Here is a 22105-nt window from a genome sequence, read left to right as displayed (position 1 = left end):
ATATATATATATATATATATATATATATATATATATTTTTTTTTTTTTTTTTTTTTACCCCTCCAGGGTCTTTTTGTGGCTCTAGTGTCCCTTATATGACACCAGGCTGACAGGAAACGGGGAAGGAGAGGAGGGAAGACATGCGGCAAATGTTGTCGGGTCCGGGAGTCGAACCCGTGACGGCCGCGTCGAGGACTCAAGGCCTCCAAATACGGGTCGCGCTAACCGCTACGCCACCACGGCACGCCCTACTGATATATTTTTAAGTAAAAAATGTATTTTTTTAAACATATTTTCCACAAATTGCCCCAGATTCCCAACAGATATAGGGGTGAACTTTGACTAGGCCTTTCTAACACATGACTATGAAGGTAATCCATCCATCCATCCATCCATTGTCTGTTCACCCTTGTCCCTAATGGGGTCGGGAGGGTTGCTGGTGCCCATCTCCAGCTACGTTCCAGGCGAGAGGCGGGGTACACCCTGGACAGGTCGCCAGTCTGTCGCAGGGCAACACAGAGACATACAGGACAAACAACCAGTCACACTCACACCTAGGGAGAATTCAGAGAAACCAATTAACCTAACAGTCATGTTTATGGACTGTGGGAGGAAGCCGGAGTACCCGGAGAGAACCCACGCATGCACAGGGAGAACATGCAAACTCCATGCAGAAAGACCCCGGCCGGGAATCGAACCCAGGACCTTCTTGCTGCAAGGCAACAGTGCTACCAACTGCGCCACTGTGCAGCCCACTATGAAGGTAATTCACTGCAAAAACAAAAAAATCTCACCAAGTATTTTTGTCTATTTTCTAGTCCAAATATCTTGTTACACTTGAAATAAAATAAAGCTAATCTAGAAGAAACTTTTCAGCAGGATAAAGATGATTTATTTAAGACAATAATTCCTTAATGTTGATGAAGAATTACTTGGCAGATTATTTTGCTCATTATTTTTCCCATGCAGTAAGTGAAATAATCTGCCAATGGAGCAAATACTTTTTATAAATATTAAGGAATTATTTACTTTAAAATAAGCTCCTAAAAGTTGCTGAAAAGCTACATGTAAGTTAGTTTAGTCTTATTTTGAGTGTAAAAATACTTGGTAAGATTTTTGAGTTTTTGCAGTGTTGGCTGAACTTTATTTAGGGGAATCAGAGAAAAGGATCATAAAAAATAATGATTTTCATTTGCAAAACACGTTGAAAACTATGTTTTAAAACTATGTGTTATAATTCTTCCACTTGGAAAATAAACACAAAGTTGTGTTGGCCTGTCTTATAAATGAGCAACAGGCCAGTAAATAACATGTAAGGGGTGAAGATAACAGGGCAAAGTAATGGTAGAAAGTGTTAAATAACAGTCGTAAAGCTAGATTTTAACTAAACATCAATATGTCTGATCATCTGGTCAACAAACAGGAGGAAGGAAGAACACCAGGAGGACCAACCAAAGCAGAAATGAGAACCAAAATCATTCTGAAAATGAAAGAAATCTGGAAAAATATAATTACAAAAGAACCAAAATCCCCCAAATGCAAATATAAAGTAAAACTGAAAGTCAGGAAAATGAAGTGAGAAGAAGAAAAGGTCTGATGTCCAAACCTCTGATTATTTTCCTCCAACTCCGATAAAATTACATCATGAACAGAAAACACTGGAAAATCCTGTTTGTATTTCCAAGTTTGTTCATTTTGCCTCTCATCCTGACCAGAACTACCCAGCAGAACCTGGCAGAACGCGGCAGAATGGGTACTGCTGGGTTAAAGGAAGGACTCCAGTAGCAGTCAGTCTTGCAGCGGTTCTAAAGAGGCATCTAACTGAAGACAGTTGCTGTATAAAAGTCAAATGTCCATCTGGACATGCTAGCAGCTCAGCATGAGTGCAGCGGAGACAATGTCCCGCAGTAACATGTTAGCTAGCTCTGCTAATCCACATTGTTTGCATTTTGCTTTTGCCACTCCTCTTTAAATCCGTCTGGCTGTTTGGTTAAAAAGTCGGGCAGATATGTTAGAGTAGAGGATAAGATCCTGCAGTTCCTTTTTCTGATGTAATGCAGGTAAAACTCTGCCTGGATGAATTTTTGAAGTTTATTCCAAACTTCCTGTTTCCTGTTGTGACGGATGGAAGAGAAGCTCTCAACTTCCTGTCTGCATCCATTGAGCCTCATTTTCAACTCCTCAAAGTCGCAGTTCAGCCGCTATTTGAGTTTTTGAGATGCTAATCAGCAATACCTTGTTGCCATGGTTACGCATCACAGCAACTGGTTGAAAATAGGAGCAAAAATCCATCCAGCCGAAAAGTTTAACCAAAAAACATGATGGAGAAAAACCTGCTGCCTCCATGAGCGGCACTAGTCCACAACAGGGGTGCCCACCCTGTGGCCTGGGGGCCATTTGTGGCCCTCTGACAGATTTTGTGCGGCCTCCTCGACCTACAAGCATCCCTGGTTGATGCTTTTTAGCACAAATCGTTTTACAGATAAATAACATCTTCTTCATTTGGTCTAGAATATCTTCTTTACATTATTATTTTGTTACAAAAATAACAAACTTTATGGTTTAAAATGGCTGCTCTGAAGCTAACAGAGGGTATATTTAGACTTTAGGTATTATTGGATGTTATTCACTGCGACAGACTGGCGACCTGTCCAGGGTGTACCCCGCCTCTCGCCCGGAACGTAGCTGGAGATGGGCACCAGCAACCCTCCCGACCCCATTAGGGACATGGGTGAACAGAAAATGGATGGATGGATGGATGGATGTTATTCATTTGGCAAAACTCTGAATTAAAACAAAATAAGTGAAAAATTTCATCAAAATACAATTTCATAGCATGTTTAAAGTGGGTACAGTAACCAAATGAAGGTGTCCAGGTAATCTAACTGAACCAGAACAGTCCAAAACAAAACATGCAAACAGTGAGGCTGCATGCATGCAGTTTAAAAACAGCAGAAACTGAGATTTTAACCCGATAAAAACACAAAGGCCAGGCAGAATATCAGCGCTAAAAATATCCATTCAGAGGCTTCAGCTGAGAGGTGGAGGTTTACAAACGGAGCAGGAAACAAGAAGCAGACGTCACTCCAACTCTGACAAAAACCCAGAAATGACTCTCAGGCATCCAGCTGTGTCGGTATGACCAGCAGGTTTGACCATTTTAACCATTTTACTTTAAAAATAGAAAATGAACTTTAATTTCAGAGTCAGGCGTCACCTTTGACATCTGACGTCCTCACCTCAGCTTCAGGTTCTCCATGAACTGCCCCATCGTCACCTCATCCAGCAGCACGAAGTCCGACTTCCCAAACTCCAGCCCCTCCAGCTCCGCCATCCCCGCCTGAGCTCCTCAAACACACCAGAACAAACAAACACACACACAGAGGGGAAACTCAGGGAGAGGCCAAGAGAGCGGCTTCCAGGAAGCAGAAAGAGAAGTGAGTTTGACTTCTGGGTCCTGGTAGAGCATGGGGCGGCTGTAGGCGTGGCGCCAGGCCTGCAGGCTGAAACACGTCACGCTGTCAGGCAGCAACGCAGCGAGAGCCGCAGTCTGTCTATAAACGCTCTCAACTTCTGCATCCTCCTCCGGCTCGCTTCCTGTCAAACCTTCTCTCAAACATCCACAAACTCAAACCGATTAGTTTCATCCAGAGAAGCCAGAGGTTACAGCAGAGCTGGGCAGTCACTACTTACATTTACCTTCTCAACAAATCTACCTTGAGGAGTATTTTTGCTTTGCTTTACTTTTTATTATCAAGTATCTCTACTCTTACTTGTGTAAAATTTCTGAATTTTCTACCCACTGACTGGAAAACAAACGTTTTAACCAAATATTCACCAAACACAGACGCACACCTGCAGCTTTTGTTAAAGTTTATATGGAAGGAAACCGATTTGGAAACATTTTTATGTTTTTCTTGTTACTTATATGAATAATTGTCATTTTCATTCATAAAATACCAACATTTCCTCTTAGCTTTTACTGTGTGAGTTTTATTTTGATCAGCTACTCTGCACTTTTTATCAAATATTTATTTATTTGGAGCTCTTTCTTGGATGGATACTTTTTACTTTTGAGTGTAAATATGTTGAGTTTTTGCTCCAGAAGTGTTGAGTCAGAGCAGAACCGGGCTGGGCGGGTTCTGATGCCACAGATAGGGTTTCTCATGACCAGAGAGGAAATGTTCATTCAGGCGGGTTCATCCTTTACAAGAACTGATAGGTCAGAGTTCAAGTCAAACCACAAACAATTCAGACCCGTTAGTATTTATTCTCACATTAGAAACGTTTCTGTTTTAACTCAATACCAAAGTTATTACAAAATAATTAAATATAATAATAATAAGTAAACTTTTCCATCACTTTCTACAGATTTTAAGCATTTGTTGGAATCACCTTTAATTTGAAGGACTTGACTCAGTCAGCTTCTTTTCTTTATTTATTTCCTTTTTTCCCCAAATTAAATTTATAAAAAATATTTATTTATTTGGGTCAGTCAGATTTAATGATTTAATAATTAACTAATACTTTTTAACTAAAAGTTAGGATGAATATCAGAAATATTCATAAAATAAGATAATTATATAAAACTTTGAACACGGCATGTCCAGCATGTGTGGGGTCTGCAGAGCTTCTAGCTGCCTTTTCATTCTGACCCTGATGGTTGGAAACCAACATGATTTACAAACAAATCATGTTAGTAAAAATGTGGATGTTGATTTTCTAAAGTTGATTTTATTGGAAAAGAAAAACTTAAAGAAATAAAACAAGATTTTCAGGTTCAGTTTTCCTCTGCTCCTAAACCTCCAGTTATTTGGCAACGGAGGAAACGTGATAAACATCGAGCGGCCCAGAGGGATGAAGTTCATCCCTTCATGGATGAACTGATTATGAGTCTGAGCTCCAGTTTATCTCCTCTACGTCTCGGCCGAGTCTTTGCAGGTCCAACGTGTCTCTGCAGTTTGTTCTCAACTCTTCAGGCCCAGACAGGAGCGACGCTGCCAGTGACTCAGATCTGGGTTTTTTCAGGGTCGAGCTTTTAAAGAGGAGAACTTCAGATTAAACCAGATTCAGGCAAAAATCTGACAGTTTGAACTTCAGATGATCCTGGGAGGAGAATATTTATCTACTGGGATGAACTGCTGACCCTTCAGCTCCAAACCCTGAACTAAAATATGTCAGGAGCAACTTTAAAAGGAGGAAAGTTAGACTGCAGCGCCCTCTGGTGGAAACAAGAGGATGTGCGGGTTGAAATATTTACAAAATTATACAAAAATATTGTTAAAGTATGTTTTATTATAAAAAGTATTGGAAATTTAGGATTAATCAAGTAATATTGGTTTGAGTTAAATGGGTTACATCAATATAAAATATTGTTTAAGCAATAAATCAAATATCCTGGAAGTTTTAGAAAACTTTAACTTGTATTTTCCAGGAAAATATTCAGAAAGTTTCAACATGGCAGTCTGTCTTTTCCAATAAAGCAATTTTTAACCAGAAAATAACCTGTGACTGAAAACTAAGCACTGAAATCTTCACTTTGTTCAGATTTTTTAAACATTTTTTTTATATATAAATAATCATTTTCAGTGATATTAAACCAAGTTTTGATGTGGATAAAAGACTAGAACACATAAATGTATAAATGTTCCCAAATATCCGGTTATGTGTGAATTAGAAGAAGAAAGCACAGCTAACAGCTGAATGTCTCTGCTTAACGACGGAAAACTCAATAAACCGTTCAGACGCTTCAAATATCTCATTTATTTTCACCTAAAATCATCCAAACTCAAACTTGGGCTGGATCCAGTCAGAACCGGGTCGTTCAGGATGCTGTGAAAAAGTCGGATATTGTAAAATAAAACTTGGGTTGGATCCGTTCGCCGTGTGAACGCAGTCAGGAAACAGATTTCAAAATAAAAAAATGGAAAAGCCTAAAAGAAACTAAACGCAAAGGAGTGAAGAAATATGGAAAGACACTAGTGACAATAACTGTATATGGCAAGACCTTAATGACAATAATAAGCAACCCAGAAATGACCCACAGATTGTTGCAAATACAGTAAAAACGTAATAAAACGATTAGAAAAAGAAGAAAACGTTTCTTCTGCGTGATGCAGGTTGAACTTTTGGCTCAGATTAGTCAGGCTTGCTGTGAATCAGATGAACTGAAGCGGTTCAGTTTGTCTGACTTCTGAGCCGCCCTGAGTTCTGCTGACCCAGACGAACCGACCCGGAACGGTTCTGACGGACTGAAGGACACCTACCGCCTCCGCAGCATCCATCTCGTTCCCGGCGATTCGCGGCGCTCCTGGGGAACCGGACGGTGTTTTCAGTGAAACGGCGGCCGTTGTGTAACCTCAGCTGCCTTTCAGATCCTCCATTCAAACTTCCTCTGGGTCGGTTCCTCTTCCCGCTTCCCCCGCCTGGCGCTCCGTCCGCGTCACCGAGTCACACTCAGGTGTTGCAGCAACATTAAAGACGTCAGAGGCAATCAGAGAAAATCTGTTTATGTAACATCCAAACATTCACAGCGACTCCTTCCCATCAGTGTTTTACAGTCTCAGTGTTTTAAACCATTTTAGTGCAAATATTCTGTTACGAAACAACAGAAAGGATGAAAAACTTCAAACTTCATACGAATAAATTCCTTAATTTCATTAAAACTCTCCTTTATCCTGAGCTGCTGTTGGATTTGTGCTTTTGATTTAAAACAGATTCAAGAAATTACAAATGAGTTTTAGAAAAATCATTTACGGGTAAAACGATTAATCGATTAATCGTGATTAATTGTAATTAATCAAATATTGAAATTATGGTAAACTAATTTAGCAATTGATTCATCATTAACTGAAGTTAAAAAAGGAAATTTGCTGAAACAACAACAGAGTCAGAGCAGAAATGAAACCAAAACTAAACAAAAATTTATATAAATTTTGCTTGTAAGATGAAAAACCTTCTTTCACACAGAACTCAAGTAGTTTTAGCTTCGCCTGATTCTGAAAAAAGAATTTAATTTGTTCTTTTTATTGCATCTTTTAATGAATTTCTTAAGTTGTATAAAAAAGATAAAAAGTTTGTGCATTTTGTTTATATTATTTGATTACTAAAATAATTGCTAGTTGCAGCCCTAAAATTATTTTAAAAACTGATCAAATTTTGATTCCTGCAGTTTAACCTAGCTACATTCATTTCATGTCTTATTGCAAAACGTTCCAGGATATTTAATAATTATCCTGAAATAGGAATTGAGATTATTTCAGTGCAAGGTTGATTCAGGTATTTGTAGAAATGATTATTTGTCCTTTTTTCCCTTTTTGTTAAACCAGCGTCTTACAGTTTTTCCAAAAGACCGAATGAAAGCGCCGCTGTTTCGGCCTTCTGCAGTCTGAACATGGTTCTCTTTTCTTCTGAGTTTTTCTTCTTCATGTTTTGCGCGGGACTCCGAGAGACTTCGTCCTCTTGGCGCTTCCTGTCCGCCGCCCCTCCATGAGGAAAACTCCCCGCCAGCCGCTGGACTTCTCTGACTCCTGGTTGGGACCGATCTGCTCCTTTCTCCCCTGGTCCGATTGGCCGTCCGTCCTCTGGCTCCTGATTGGTCGACCGGGCCTCCCTGAAGGCTCTGCTTCAGGTCGTAGCTCTCTTTGGACGGGCCGACCAGGTGGAGTCGGTCGTTCTTCTCACACACCAGAACTGAATTCAAGGATTTGTTGTTTTCTCGGATTCGGCCTAGAAGGCGTTTTCCTTCGGCGCTGAGGTCCGACAGAAGGACTTCCTGGGTCCGGAGGGTTCTGCACAGGCCGCCCAGGAGGAGCTGCAGGTCTGCGAACACCGACCCGGAGTCTGGACCCTGCAGGGTGATGATGGTGCTTTCTTCCTCTGCCTTCACGTTATGTCGGACGTCTCGCTGGGTCAGGAGGTCGTCCAGCTGCTGTTTCCTGAACCGCTTGGCGTACATGTAGACATCGGAGTTGATCACAATCTCCTCACCTGGAGTCCGATAATCCGGCGCCTGGTGCTTTGGACCGGAGGAGGTTCTGGGGCCCAGAGAGGCCGAACGTCTCCGTACGGAACCTGGATCTGCGTAATTCCTGCTTTGCTTTGAAATCGCTCCGGAGGAAGCGGGCGGCAGATCCGAGGAGGAGCGCGGCGTCGCCTCCATGAGCTGCTCCAAATGGGCCTTCACTGCTTCGAGGTTACGGAACCAACCCGCTACCTGGACCCGACCTCGCTCCAGATCCGTCACCTTAAAGTTGTAGGACTGGAGGAGCCGCCGGACCTTCTGCTCATCCTGGAACCGGTCGATGAGAACCGTGGCCTCGACCCAGAAATCCATCTACAGAAACAAACAAAAAAACATTCAGTTTATGGCTGCAACTAACGATTAGTTTAGAAATCAATTATCCTGACGATTGATTGATTATCCTCTAGGTTAATCGGTTGTGCCATTGATTATTCTGCTGACTAATCAATTTTTCTGTTTGTTATTCTGCTGATTATTTGATTATTCTAATGATTATTGATGATTAATGCATTATTGTAATGACTGACTATCCTGATGCTTAATTATGCTGATTATCCCAATGATTAATCGATTATTCTATTGATTAATTGATTATTCTTTTGGTTATTCTGAATATTAAATAATTATTCTATCAATTATTCTGATGATTAATTAAGAAAATGTAATTCTGCAGATTTTTCTTTCAACCACATAAAGTTTGTAATGAAACTTTGCAAATACGTTAAAAGATTGAAATAAATAATTAAATTCCTTTTTTTTTAAAAAAAACAACATTTTATTGCAGCAACATAATTTCTTTAGTGAACGTTTGATCATTTGTAGCAAAAGATGCATTAATATGAGGTGAAATGTTTACAAACATGCAGAGTTTACACAAAATAAATCTGTTTGGGATGGACGCCCCACCCCAGGATACATGTGGCCCTGGGCTGCTGCCCCATAAGACCGACTAGAGTTTAACTCAGGGACAATAAACTGAGTGGTTCCCTCCCAGCTGTAATCCTGGAGATAAGAAACAAACTTTGATCCTGCTTCGTCACGCTGTTCTGGTTCTGCAGGACAACTTTTCATTTTCTCAGAGCTGAAATCTATAAATTAATGGCAGCGATCAGATAAATCTGATCACTTTCCAGTAAATCTGCTGATAAAAACTGCAGGGAAAAAGTCGGATCAGGACGTGATTTGGGAATTTTGTCTCACTTGGAAACCCGTACTAATTTATTTTACCACACACACACACACACACACACAAACACACACACCCACACACACACCTGAACAAACTGAGGTGATCACGTGACCAGGTAATTAATCCCTGAATAATCTGCTTTTCACTCTCAGCTTGTTTTTGACTTTTCTCATATTTTATATCAACATGTTTTGTTTATTTCCTTCAGTCTGAACGAGTCAAAGAAAGTGAAACTACCTGTCAGCTGTTTGTGTGTTTGGTTCTTTCTGGACCAAAAACTCAGAAACCGACCAGGAAGAACCTTAAATATAGGAATTTAAAATGTTGTGCATATCTATAGACACAATAAAAACATACAAATATTTCCCACAGACGTGACAAACAGACGGTAATATTATTTATTCCTGTGTAATTCAGTCTGAATGCTAACAGCTTTAGCATTTAGACTGAGAGCTGAAACATCTGGAGAAGCAGAAACTTACTGTAAATTTTACTTCTCGTTACTTCATTGTTCCACTCCTGGGCGACTGGACAGCGGGACGAAAACGAAACTGCTGACGTCATATCCGACTCAGACCGGTTCCACCACAAACCCAAAACCAGCAGCGTGAAATGCGGACGTGGTTTCAGAGCCTCGCTTCTCAAATCCATGGAGAAAGTAAACAAAATCCTACAATAAACTTTATTATTTCAGATCCTTATATGCCTTTAAAGTTAAAACTTAATACTTAAAAATAATTAAATGTATTCATTTTCCTTAAAAATATATATTTTATGGATTAAAAAGACGAAAATCGCTCGTGAATTCCGAGCTCCGCCGCTAGAGGTCACTACACTACTGCTGACCCCCACAACAATTAATTTAAACACATTTAAAAGCCAATTTCACTCAAATATTTATTTAATTTTATGTTTATGTTCGTAATAGTTTAATTCTTGCTCTTTTTTTAATATTTGCTCTCTGAAAAATATTTATTTTTTCTGATCCCTTATTGATGTGTAAAAAAGATAATAGTTTAACAAAAAATAATTTTTGTAAAATATTTTGATTTTCTGTGCAAATCAGTAAATTCAGGATTTTTTTTCATCCCACTGATTAGTGTAAACATCTGGCAGCAGTGGAATATCAAATGTTTGACTTAACAATAAATAAAAGCACAAATAGATAATTCAAGTCAACATTAAGATACATAATTATAACAAATGAGCAAACAATGAGTTCATCCTGTTTTTATGCAGAAATGCTGTCATAACACTGCAGTAGCAATTATCTCTAAAAATCATTCCAAACATTTTGTTTAATTCTTGAAATTGAAAATGAATAAAGACTCATTTTCAAATAATGTAGCAAATTTTAATATTAACATACATAAAACCTGCACATTTGAACATCAAAGAACACACCACTAGGTATATTTTAAACATGAAACATTTTTCTTAAACGGGACAAATATTATAGCATACCGCAGATCATTGTGAAAAAAAAAGAAAAACAAAGTTATAATTTCCATCATCATCATTTCTCCTCCAAAAAAGAGAGAAAACTCTTTTTAAAATCCGTTTACACCCAAAACATCACATAATTCAGTAATTCATACTGCCAAAGTTCTTTTAAAGTATAAAAAATGTTTAGAAATCCAATTTCCTTCCCTAAACGTGAAATACTTTGGGAAACCTTTTTTATAGGAGGTGGTTAAATAATTTTATTATGACACTAAACAAGGGATTTCACCTAATTTCCTACTGATATAAAAAGAAAATCCTAAAACTAGGTGTGTGTACCTGCATGCAGAGTGGACGACGACTCACAACACGGTCAAAAACATTTTCTAAAAACCAGAAGAAGAACTTCAGGCAAACAGCCACAAATAAGAAAACTGAAACATTTCTGGAACCTGGAAAAGTTGGTCCCAAACCTAAAAAACATGAAACAAAATGTATAAAAGCCTACAGATGAGTTCAGGACTAACTAGTTTTCAGGGAAAGTTTTGTCTCTTATTCCTCCTCAGAGGATTTTTCTGGGTTTTCTGCTGTCGATTTCTCTTCGGTCTTTTCTTCTTCTGTGGAGAAAGAACCAAACCGTTAGCGCCCTCATTAGCTGGCTGCAGGTTTAATGGCGGACGGCGTGAAGGTTCACCTGCTGTGGGTTTTGTGGCGGCTGCAGCGGACTCTTTGTCTTCAGCGTCACACCTCTTCAGAGCCACTTTCACCTTCCTGGTCACTTCTGCGTGTTTGGCTGTTTGGATGGCAGCCTCCTCGTCTGAAATGCTGCTCGGTACGTCTGAAACCAAAACACCACCATGACCAGGAGGGAACAAACGACACTTCTGTCAGCTATAAACGATCTTTCTTTACACACATTGGAGTACCACAGGGTCGAGTGCTCGGGCCTAAAGCTTTACTTTACCTGAAATACCTGAGCTATCTCTGTAGCTGTGTGGGCTTCCAACCCTGCTACTTTCTCCTGCTACTCTCCACTTTGCATTATTTGCTGTTATTTCGGCGTCTAGCTTTATTCTCTGCTGTTGCTCTATAGAAAGTACGCCTGGTTCCTTCTTTCCCTCAGCCGGTGGCCGCTCATGCTGATCTGGAGCCGTTGCAGGATTCCTCTCCAGTTGTCCCTCTCCACTGTCACCGCGTGCTTTCTCAGAATGAGGGAAAGCATTAAAGTCATGATTCAGTTCAAACTGCTGATTTCTAACTGACCTAAACTGTAGTGTCAGAAAAACGTAGCACAGTTTGATCACATCGTGTGCAGATAAATTGTTTCTTCAGTTCATTCAAAACATGTTTTCTGGAAACAGGAGGAAAAATTTCAGAGACAAATAAAATATTTTTTAATGAAAAAAATAAAACATTAAAAACATCTGGAACTGAAATAAAGTGAAAAAAGATTTGAACAAAAAAAGAGTAGGAAGAAAAATTAACAAAACAAAATATTTAAACCAAAAAAATAAATTTGAAAGTGGAAAAAACATTTGAAGCTGAAAAAAAAAGATTTCAAACCATAAAAACTATGAAACTGTTTCAAAATCTTTTCAGATCCAATTTCATTTTGAATAAAAATTATGGCTCCAATTTAGCTCCATAAAATTGGATTACTTTTATTAAACTGCAGGTACAAAACTAAATGTGTTTTTCAAATGACTTTATTCCTGAGATTTATTTGAGGTTTTCAGGGAACTTGGTGACTGAAGCTGGACTTTTTCAGCCTTTTTGTGCCACATTTTGTTTTAAAATCTGGGATCATTTCCAGCGTCAGTAAAATAAATGCTGCAACATGAAACATTATCCCAGAAACCAACAGAATATCACAAGAAAAATGTTGCTTAAATCCAACGTTTGCTCTTTTATCCGGAAACAAATAAGAATATTTTGTGAATCTGACGATTCACAAAATATTTGCTGAATCCACAGAAATCAAGACAACCAGAGAAATTTAGATCTGCCGTTTACTAAATCATTTGAAAGTGATTTCAAAATTTCCACTTTCATCCCAGTGAAGCTGTTTTTACCTTTCCATGTTTTCTGCTTCTGATTCCTCCGTTTCCGGGTCGAAGCTTTTGTTCTGCTCTTTGTTCTCCAGTTGGAGCGACTCGCCGCAGCTTCGTCATCTGAGCTGTCGTCATCATCCCAGTTTCCTGCCAGGGAAAAGCAGCAAACGTTAAGACGAGTGATTGGCAGCGTTTAGCCTGCATCTGCTGCTGCACAACCTGAGGACTTCTTCGGCGGTCTTCCTCGCGGCCTCTTGCTCTTCGTGGATTTCCGACCCGGTTTCCGCCGGGGAGAGCCGTCGCCGTCGGAAGACGAAGCGTCTGAAAAACAAACCGGCAGGTTAGCGGCCGAACTGATCGCAGAGGGAATCGAACCGGCAACCGGATCACCTTTCAGGGATTTTCGTTTTGAAGCCGTCGCTCTCCTTGATGAATCGTTTGTCGTCTTCTTGGTCACAAGCAGCCGCTCGTCATCAGAGCTGTGTTCGCTCGACGTCTCAGCGTAGTTCACTTAAAAACAAGTTAAGATAAGATTTATTTGTCATTGTCATCAACAGATTACAACGAGATTGAGATTTGCTCGACTTGAGTTAAGATGCAGGTTATGTGTAGATACATAATATACAAAGATAAAGAAACTCAGATGAAATGAATTTATTAGTTTAAATTTAGAGGGAAGCATTTTTAAAGAGGAAGAGTTGAGATTTAAAACCAAAACTAAAGATCTGAAACTAAAAATTAATCAAAGATTTGAAACTAATAAAATGATTAAAAATTAAAACAAAAACAGGAAAAGAGATTTGAGACAAAATGATTTCAAACTAAAAATAGATTTCAAACAGAATAAAAAATTGAAACAAAAAAAGATCTGAAACTGAAAAAGAAAAACTTTTAAAACTGAGAAAAAGATTTGAAGCTGAATTTGATATTTTGAATTAGGAAGAGAACATTTTGGAAAGGCAGATTTGGGCTCACCGCTCTTCTTGGAGGCGTTCCTCTTGGACTTCACAGCCGGAGAGGATTTAGAGAACAGCTGGACGGGTTTCCTCTTCCTCTTCGCAGGAAGTTTCTGAGCAACTTTGGTTAACGGCTCGTCGTCGGAGCTTTCGTCGCGCTCTGACGGCGCTGTGGCGGAAAAGAAAACAACCGCTGCGTTTTATCTCACCGCTTTATTCATCAGGATGAGGAAACAACCGGAAAGATAGAAAGTAATCCCACCTTTCTTCTTCCTGCCTGCTGGCTGCTTCTTCCTCCCCGGGGTTTTCTTCTTCTTCGCTGATCTGCCTGGAGGCTTGGAGGTTTTCACCTGATGATCGTAGTCAGAGTCACCAGCTGCCTCAGAATCTGAGGAAACAAAAGACAGATAAATATTCCCAGCAGCCTCAGGGAGCCGAGCTGCAGAAACACGAGGATGTGTGAAAAATCACCAGAGTTTCTGTCCTCTGACTCGTCAGATCTGGGAGGAGAAGATTCCTTTTTTTCTCGCGCTGCTGCTTTCTTCTTCTTGGTTAGTGGCTCGTCGTCTTCGGAGGCGTCTGGAGGATTCAGAGGAAAATCAGAACTAAACAAAAACTGTCAAAATAAAACTAACAACATGAAACAGGAAAAATATTTAACTGAAAAAAATCATTTTAACTGAAGAAAAAGGATTTTAAACAAAAATTATATATAAAATGGAAAATAATGAAACTGAAACAAAATATTTAAAACTGAAAAAATAAACTAAAACTATAAAAGAACTTAAAACTGAAAATGAAACCTGAAAAATGAAATTCAAACTAAAAACAAGATTTAAAACAAAGAAGAAAATGATTTGAAAGACAAGAACCTAGAGAAAAGCCTGGATGCTGATCTGGTCTAGTCAAAGTCCAGGCCACTGGTGGATTGAAATGCTGCACATATAAACGCTGCGGCTGCGCAGTGCAGGGTGTGAAAACTCAGCTGCTCACATCAGCATCAAATCGGCCTCGTTTCACCACATCACTCCAATTTTACAACAACTTCCGACTTCATTCACGATTCAATTTGAAATCCTGTCGTTTACGTTGAAGGCGGTTCGTAACCCGGCCGCCGCTCATCCGTCTGATCTTCTGCCGTTCCCCTTGTTCTTCCTCTGACCTTCAAAGTACAACTCAAAACTCACCTGTTCAAGTCAACCTTCTCACTTTAAGGCTCTTAGTTATTTTCTGGTTTTGTGTTTTTATAACCATTTTTTTTAACCGCCTCACATATTTTTACAAAACAATACGGAAGTAATGTGACACATCAAAAAATGGTTGGAAAATCTCAATCAGAGATAATTTATACAAATAAACATTTACAGCAGAGCAGAAGAAGAGAAGGAAAGAAAAAAGTAAAACAAAGAAGAAAGTGAAAACAAATTTAGCAACAAAGACAAAAGCAAAGAAGAAAAAAGAAGGTGTAGAAGAGGAAAGCAAAAAAGATGAAAGTGAAGAACAAAGTAAAGAGGGTGAAGTAGAAGAAGAAGAAATCCCACCTTTCTTCTTCCTGCCTGCTGGTTTCTTCTTCGCTGATCTGGCTGCAGGTTTGGAGGTTTTCACCGGCGGCTCGTTCTCGGAGTCGTCGGCTGACTTCCTGTCCTCCGAGGCGTCAGATCTGGGTGGAGAAGAATCCTTTTTGTCTTTTGCTGCTGGTTTCTTCTTCTCTTGTAGCGACTCGTCATCCGATGAATCATCTGAAGCTACGAGAAATGATATGAAGATAGAAAACTCAGCACTAAACACAAACAGAACCCATAATGTCTTCATAGAAGAAAGGTGAAGCCAAGATTTTAAAGTTTTATGGCAAAAACTAAGTGCAGAATCAAATTGAAGGAACTTTCAATCATTAAAAAGAATTATCTAAACACATTAGCACACTGTTAATTGCACTGTTCTTGTGTGAGGTATTCTCAGTGATAAAAGTAAAGATGTCATAGCCTAAAGGCAAAGTCTTCAACATGGAGATGGTCATAAAATTTATGATTAATTAGATATTTTATGTATATTTATTTTATTTCTAAGTTATGTCTTTGAATGTCCATTAATATATATGAATGCAACATTTAATAACATTATTTTGTTTTATTGATAATTTAACAATAAAAATTCACTTTAAAACAGAGGCGTCAAACTCCAGTCCTCCAGTCGCTGTCCTGAAACTTTTAGATGAGCCTCTGCTGCACCACCTGAATATGATAATTAGGTCATTAAGGCTCTGGAGAACCGATCTACACCAGGAGGAGGTAATGAAGCCGTTTCATTCTGTGGCAGATCTAAAACCTGCAGGACAGCGACTGGAGGACTGGAGTTGTATTGCATGGAGGTGTAATACCTAATTAGACCACAGGGTGGCAGTGATTCTCGTGAAACCGTTGGTTGCGATACATGAAGAAGCAAACAAGATGTAAGCAGTCCGTCATATTCTTTGATTAAAGTTTGATAACGTCCGTCAAGCATATATGATTCCCATGAAGATTTAATCATACAAAATTTATTACAGCACTAACTAGTTGTATGTAGAACTAGTTAGTGCTGATCTATATAGAACAGCACTAACTAGTGCTAACTAATTTTGGGAGTGAAATAACTGTTGTAACATGTTAGCTTTCCCGCTAGCTTAGCAGCTAACCTCTAGTCTCTTGTATTTTGAGTTGGTTCTGCCATATTTTAGGTTAATAGAGTCAGATTTATTATAGTTAGATCTGCAGGTTTATGTGTAAACCTTCCAGATTGAGTTTGTATCGTCACTGAGGAAAAATGACAAAGCCTGTAATAATGTGTGATATGTTAGCTCCGCTAAATGGAAGATTTTCATAGAGAAACGCATTCAGTGAACAAAAATATCTTACATGCATTAAAAGTTCTACATTTTATGCAAATAATATAGTTTGTTCATGAAAGTTACTACTTTTGTATTCAAACATGTTTAAAATAAAAACATGAAATAAAAAAGCAGAATATATTGTATGTATTGAGTGTAAGAAAATAATTGAACCAAAGCAGATGCACCAATATACTTTATATGAATGTCAACAAAAAGAAAATAAATATAAAAAAAAGAAATGTAAAAATAACCTAATAAAAGAGGATTAAGCTGCAGAGAAATCGTCCCAGACAGCTGCCAACATGGGAAGCAGCAGCAATAGAAGAAGATAGACAGTAATCCCACCTTTCTTCTTCCTGCCTGCTGGTTTCTTCTTCCTCCCTGGGGTTTGCTTCTTCTTCGCTGCTCTGGGTGAAGGTTTAGAGGTTTTCACCTGAGGCTCGTAGTCAGAGTCATCATCTGCGTTTGAATCTGAGGAAACAAAAGACAGATAAATATTCCCAGCAGCCTCAGGGATCTGAGCTGCAGAAACACGAGGATGTGTGAAAAATCACCAGAGTTTCTGTCCTCTGACTCGTCAGATTTGGGAGGAGAAGATTCCTTTTTTTCTCTCGCTGCTGCTTTCTTCTTCTTGGTTAGTGGCTCGTCGTCGGAGTCGTCTGATGCTACAAGAAACGATTCAAACAGAACGTAACTAAAGCACGGTGGTGGAGGAATGATGGCTTGCCACAGCACCTGAGCAGCTTACAGTCACAATCCATTATTTTCTTCGTTGACAGATAATTTTGATGATTTCCTCTTGTTTTTTGTCTTAAAGTGTTTAATAAAAATGTTTTTCTCCAGAAAGTCGCTCTGCAGTTTGCAGCAGTAGCTTTGTGCCTTTAAGCAAACATGGCGGATAACCTCTGCTTCTTGCAAAATGAGTCCGAAAATAACCATTTATTTTTCTAATTTATTCTGCTAAAGCACATTTCAAAAGCAACGTCTGATTTATCAGTTTTCCCACCTTTCTTCTTCCTGCCTGCTGGTTTCCTCTTCTCTTTTAGAGACTCGTCGTCTGAGGAGTCATCTGAAGCTAAAGTCAGAAAAATTGGTGAGGTTAGGAGGTGGAGGTATGATGCTTTGGGATTTTTTAGCTTATAAAAACATGACAGTGATCTGAAACAATGTAGAAAAGTTTCCCCACCTTTCTTCTTCCTGCCTGCTGGTTTCTTCTTCGCTGATCTGGCTGAAGGTTTGGAGGTTTTCACCGGCGGCTCGTTATCGGAGTCGTCGGCTGACTTCCTGTCCTCTGAGGCGTCAGATTTGGGAGGAGAAGAATCCTTTTTGTCTTTTGCTGCAGGTTTCTTCTTCTCTTGTAGCGACTCGTCATCAGAGGAATCATCTGAAGCTAAAGACAGAAAAATTAGCACTAAAGAACTCATCCATGAGGCACGGCGGTGGAGGAATGATCATGTGGACGTTTTCATCAAGACAACGATCCGAAACAAAGCAGCGCCGACAGAAAGTGATCCCACCATTCTTCTTCCTGCTGACTGGTTTCTTCTTCGCTGCTCTGGCTGAAGGTTTGGATGTTTTCACCTGAGGCTCGTTATCGGATTCGTCAGCTGCGTTGGAATCTGAGGAGAAAAAAAGTCAAATAAATATTCACTCCGGCCTCCGGAAGCTGAGCTGCAGAAACAGGATGAGAGGCGAAGTTACCGGAGTTTCTGTCCTCTGAGGCCTCAGATTTGGCAGGACAAGTTTCCTTTTTCTCCTTCGCTGCTGGTTTTTTTGGCGGCTCATCGTCTGATGAATTATCCGAAGCTGGAAAATAATCCAACGTTAAAAAATCCGAACTGAAACCTGTTCTCGTTAAAGCAGGGGTGTCCAAACTTTTTATCACATGGCCCAAAATCAAAAATATAGATATATAAAAAAATAAAGATATGGAAAGATTCTGAAGTAACTCACAGCCTAAAAAATAATAAGAATGGAAAAATGTAAGCAAAATCAAGCAATTAAAGCTGTTTAATTTTGTTGCTTTTTTGCATAAACGTAATGTAATTGATAGTAAATCCAAAACTGAAAAGGTTTAATAAATTATGTACAGCAGTTTTTCAGTAAAAGTCTCTACATATTTTTATAATGCTACTCATTATAAAAAAACGTTTATAAAAAGATAAATACTTTATGTTGTGCTTAAAATTTTCTATTGTGAGAAAATTATGTTGGTAATAATTTTACGCTGATTAAAAATAAGCAGTTTGAGTTTGTACCTGTGATGGACAGGACAAAGTTGTATCATTCTTTCATTTCATTTGGAGGACCCACAAAATCACTCCAACGGCCCCAGACGGCCCCCGGACCACACTTTGAACACCCCTGCTTTAAATAAAGTGTTTTGTCACCTCCGCTCTTCTTTGAGTTGGCGTTGTCACATGACTTCTTGTCGTCGTTCTGCGGCCTCATGAGGAGCTTCGACAGCGGGACGAACTCCTCTTCATCAGAGCTGCTTTCCTTCCCTGATTGGTTAATCAGGAAAATTACTGTTAATTTACATTACAATTATTAAAATACAACTGTAGTATTCAAATGTAAATTGTAATAAGTAAGAGTACCATCAAATTAGGTTTTTTCAGTAGTTTGTTTTAAAATGATGCACAGAAATAGATGCATTTTTTAGCAATTTTTACATTTATTGAGACACATTTGTTGCCAGGCTTGTCGCATTAATCAATAAATCAATAAATCGCCTGATAAATTAAAACAAGCTCAATAATTTCCATTTGCATGATTCATGTTTTTTCTCTCTCTGGTGTTTTAGTCTCAACCAGCTTTTTTTTTAGGATAGTTTTGTTTCCAGAGATTTTATAATTCATTTTATTTGCTGTTTCTGTTCTGGGATATTTAAAATGTCTTCCAGTGTTAAATTTGATTGAAATGTAAAGTTTATTGATCTTTGACTATGTGTTCTTGCATTATTATGCCATTACCATTATATTATCATTTATCGTAATAACTTCTGGGAAAATTTATTGTCTAGAAAAATTTAAGGTGAAAAGCATAACTGTTGCAAATAAAATTAATAATAACATTTTCTTTAATAAAGTCCATATTGATCCTAATTAAGCCTGTAATTATTACAAATATTTCTGGGTGATAACTTGCCCCAGAAATTATTGCAATCAGCGATAATATTGTTATACCATATTGGCATAATAATAACCATAATTATTACAGTTAAAAAAGTTATCAAATGACGACAGTGGATCTGCTTCAATAGTTGTATTGTGACTTTATAATACCTCACAGTGTCTATTACTTTTTTAAATCGTAAGGTCAGGCTTTTTAAAAATCAGTGATCGGCCTGAAAATGCAATCAGTGCAACCTTAATTAAGAGTTGATTATATAATTTGGCAATAATTTACTGATCCATCCCAGTTAACCATGCGGGCTCGTTTCTAGACTATAGTTAGAAAAACAAAGAGTTTAACCAGGTCAAAGGTCAGAAACAGAGACTCTAAGTCACAATGACCCCCAGCATTACTGGGCCAAGTCCTTTAAAAGCTGTTAGAAATCTAAATGTGTACTGGGTTTGGATTGCGGCAAAATTTGCATTACATTTTCATAAAACAAGACATTGTTATTTTCAAATGCACGTCTGCAGAGAGTTTCAGCTCCAGTGTTGCTGGGATTTTACTAAAGCAGCACATCAGTTGCAGGGAGGATGAATGGATGAATCTCATGAATCCATGAGAAACCAAGGGATTCACTCGACCTGAAAATTATTTTCTGCATATCTGCAACCGCTTTGTGGTGAGAGCAGCTAAGCGCAGTGATTTCCTCCCAGTTTGTGCTGTAGTAATGAGTAGAAGCGGCTACCTGCAGATCGGTGGGCCACCATGCTGCTAGCAGTGCTGCAGTCCATCCTCACGGTCTCTCACTTCATCACGGCGGGTTTTACTGCCTTTATCAAACCCACCGCTCCCTGCGGTGCTCCAGCAAACAGCACACACGGCCACGGGCTTGTGAAACCCCGAGGAAACGGTTAAAACCCGCCAGTTCCCGCACTAAATACTACGTTAACCACGGCTTTGTTTTCTTCCGGTTAGCTCCGACAGAAAAAGGCGGGCGGCGGGTGTTGATGACGCGTCACTCGGACTATAGTCGTCGCTTAGCAACAAAATCGAAGTTAAAACCGTGAAATTCAACTCAATTTAAAAAAAATACGTTATTTAACCTTAAAGGGAAATTTAAGGTTTCAACTCATATTACCAAAATTTCTTCAAAGAGTTGTTGTGGATGCTAATGGCTGCGACTAGGAAGCATCTCCTGTAGCAGTCAGTACAACACCGCGCTAAAGAAGCCTCTGACTGGATGGTTGTATCAGTCTAATAACAAGGATGCTCCGGGTTGTCTGTAATATTCTTTGTATCATAATCTTCAGCGGTTAAACAGCAGATCTCAGAACACAAAGAGATTATAAAGATACACAATTAGGCATCTCTATGGTCAAAAATACATATTAAAGTATTTAGCTGTATTTGAAACATTAGAATGATTAAAATGTTTTAAAAACATATTTTGACTCGATATCAAAGTCTTTTTTTCAAATTTTCAGCATCAATAAAATATTCAAAATATATTTATAACTGTAAAGGAAGAATTATTTATTAAAACTTTGAACAAAACGTTTGGCTCGTATCTTCCTTAACACAGCCGGGTTCTTCTCGGCGAGCAGCGGCCAGCTGTAAAACGAAACTAAACAAGGCGTGTTGACGTCACAGCTCACAGAGTTTAATTCATACAAAGCAACGCATGAATCAGTTAACAAAGCTGCAGAGGTACAGAGATATGCATTTTATCACAAAATAACAACAGACAAAGACAAACACGAAACACAGAGACAGACAAAGACAAACACGAAACACACAGACAGACAAAGGCGCCCACGTGGAGAAAAGATGGAAAAAAAACTCCCTCTCTTTCTCTTTACACGTCATCTTATACAAAGAGGTGTTTCCGTATTTTAATTTATGCAACGAAGGCGTTCCGTTGTTCAACCAATCAGAGAGCCACCTTGGAAAAACCGTAAACCTTCCCCTAAGTTTTAATGACAAAACTCAAGAGTCATTTTAGTTGTTAAAGTTATAAGTTAATTTCACAAAACCTATCTTGCTCCTCTGCAGTCAGCTTCTCCAAAGATTTGAATCTTTGCCTTATCACAAACAATATTTAAAAGGTGTATCCGAAATTAAACAGATGTTTCCAAGATTCGAAATCTGTGCTCAACTCCAAATGCAGCTCAGAGCCCCTGGGAAACCCCCAACCTTCGACCTCTCGGCAGGGGAAGATATTATTTATGGCCTGCTAATTTAAAGCCTTTCAAGAGAATAGTGTTTTGTGGCTGCTCTAAGTTACAGCCCTGCCAGGAGAATGTTTATCTCTGCTTAACATTTGTCCAAATAGGAATGTTTATCTCTTAAACGCACATGTCATGAGATTAGCCATATTAAACACTCAACAAGTCACACTAATAGCTTTTCAGTATTTCAAGTGTTTTTGAATTGAATTTGATTAAGAGGTTGTTT

At 38.9% G+C, this 22105-nt stretch overlaps 3 protein-coding genes across 3 annotated transcripts in view; all 3 read right to left on the bottom strand.

The window, feature by feature from the left end:
• myo1g (myosin IG) overlaps positions 1 to 6387 on the bottom strand; it is a 51474-nt gene extending 45087 nt beyond the window's left edge. Inside the window, exons 1-2 of the mRNA XM_028036023.1 lie at positions 6267 to 6387; positions 3240 to 3340 (exon numbers count right to left, since the gene is read on the bottom strand). Coding sequence (XP_027891824.1) covers positions 3240 to 3340; positions 6267 to 6284 — 119 coding nt within the window. The 5' untranslated portion in view covers positions 6285 to 6387. The remainder of the gene's footprint in view (positions 1 to 3239; positions 3341 to 6266) is intronic.
• A 451-nt stretch (positions 6388 to 6838) lies between these two features.
• On the bottom strand, positions 6839 to 9850 carry rbm43 (RNA binding motif protein 43). The gene is made up of 2 exons (XM_028035251.1): positions 9695 to 9850; positions 6839 to 8335 (listed from the first exon to the last, which is right to left on the bottom strand). The coding sequence occupies exon 2, from the start codon at positions 8333 to 8335 to the stop codon at positions 7295 to 7297; it is 1041 nt and encodes a 346-aa protein (XP_027891052.1). The 5' UTR covers positions 9695 to 9850; the 3' UTR covers positions 6839 to 7294.
• A 694-nt stretch (positions 9851 to 10544) lies between these two features.
• On the bottom strand, positions 10545 to 20654 carry LOC114156438 (nucleolar protein dao-5-like). The gene is made up of 17 exons (XM_028036881.1): positions 20397 to 20654; positions 18922 to 19035; positions 18233 to 18337; positions 18049 to 18150; positions 17718 to 17921; positions 17538 to 17606; positions 17086 to 17196; positions 16877 to 17002; positions 15204 to 15407; positions 14134 to 14241; positions 13925 to 14050; positions 13682 to 13831; positions 13097 to 13216; positions 12926 to 13027; positions 12728 to 12853; positions 11350 to 11493; positions 10545 to 11272 (listed from the first exon to the last, which is right to left on the bottom strand). The coding sequence occupies exons 1-17, from the start codon at positions 20440 to 20442 to the stop codon at positions 11208 to 11210; spliced, it is 2022 nt and encodes a 673-aa protein (XP_027892682.1). The 5' UTR covers positions 20443 to 20654; the 3' UTR covers positions 10545 to 11207.
• Between the last annotated feature and the right edge of the window lie 1451 nt (positions 20655 to 22105).

Source organism: Xiphophorus couchianus, chromosome 13, assembly GCF_001444195.1.
Source record: "Xiphophorus couchianus chromosome 13, X_couchianus-1.0, whole genome shotgun sequence".
NCBI classification, from domain to species: domain Eukaryota; kingdom Metazoa; phylum Chordata; class Actinopteri; order Cyprinodontiformes; family Poeciliidae; genus Xiphophorus; species Xiphophorus couchianus.
This window is presented reverse-complemented; position numbering and strand designations above follow the sequence as displayed.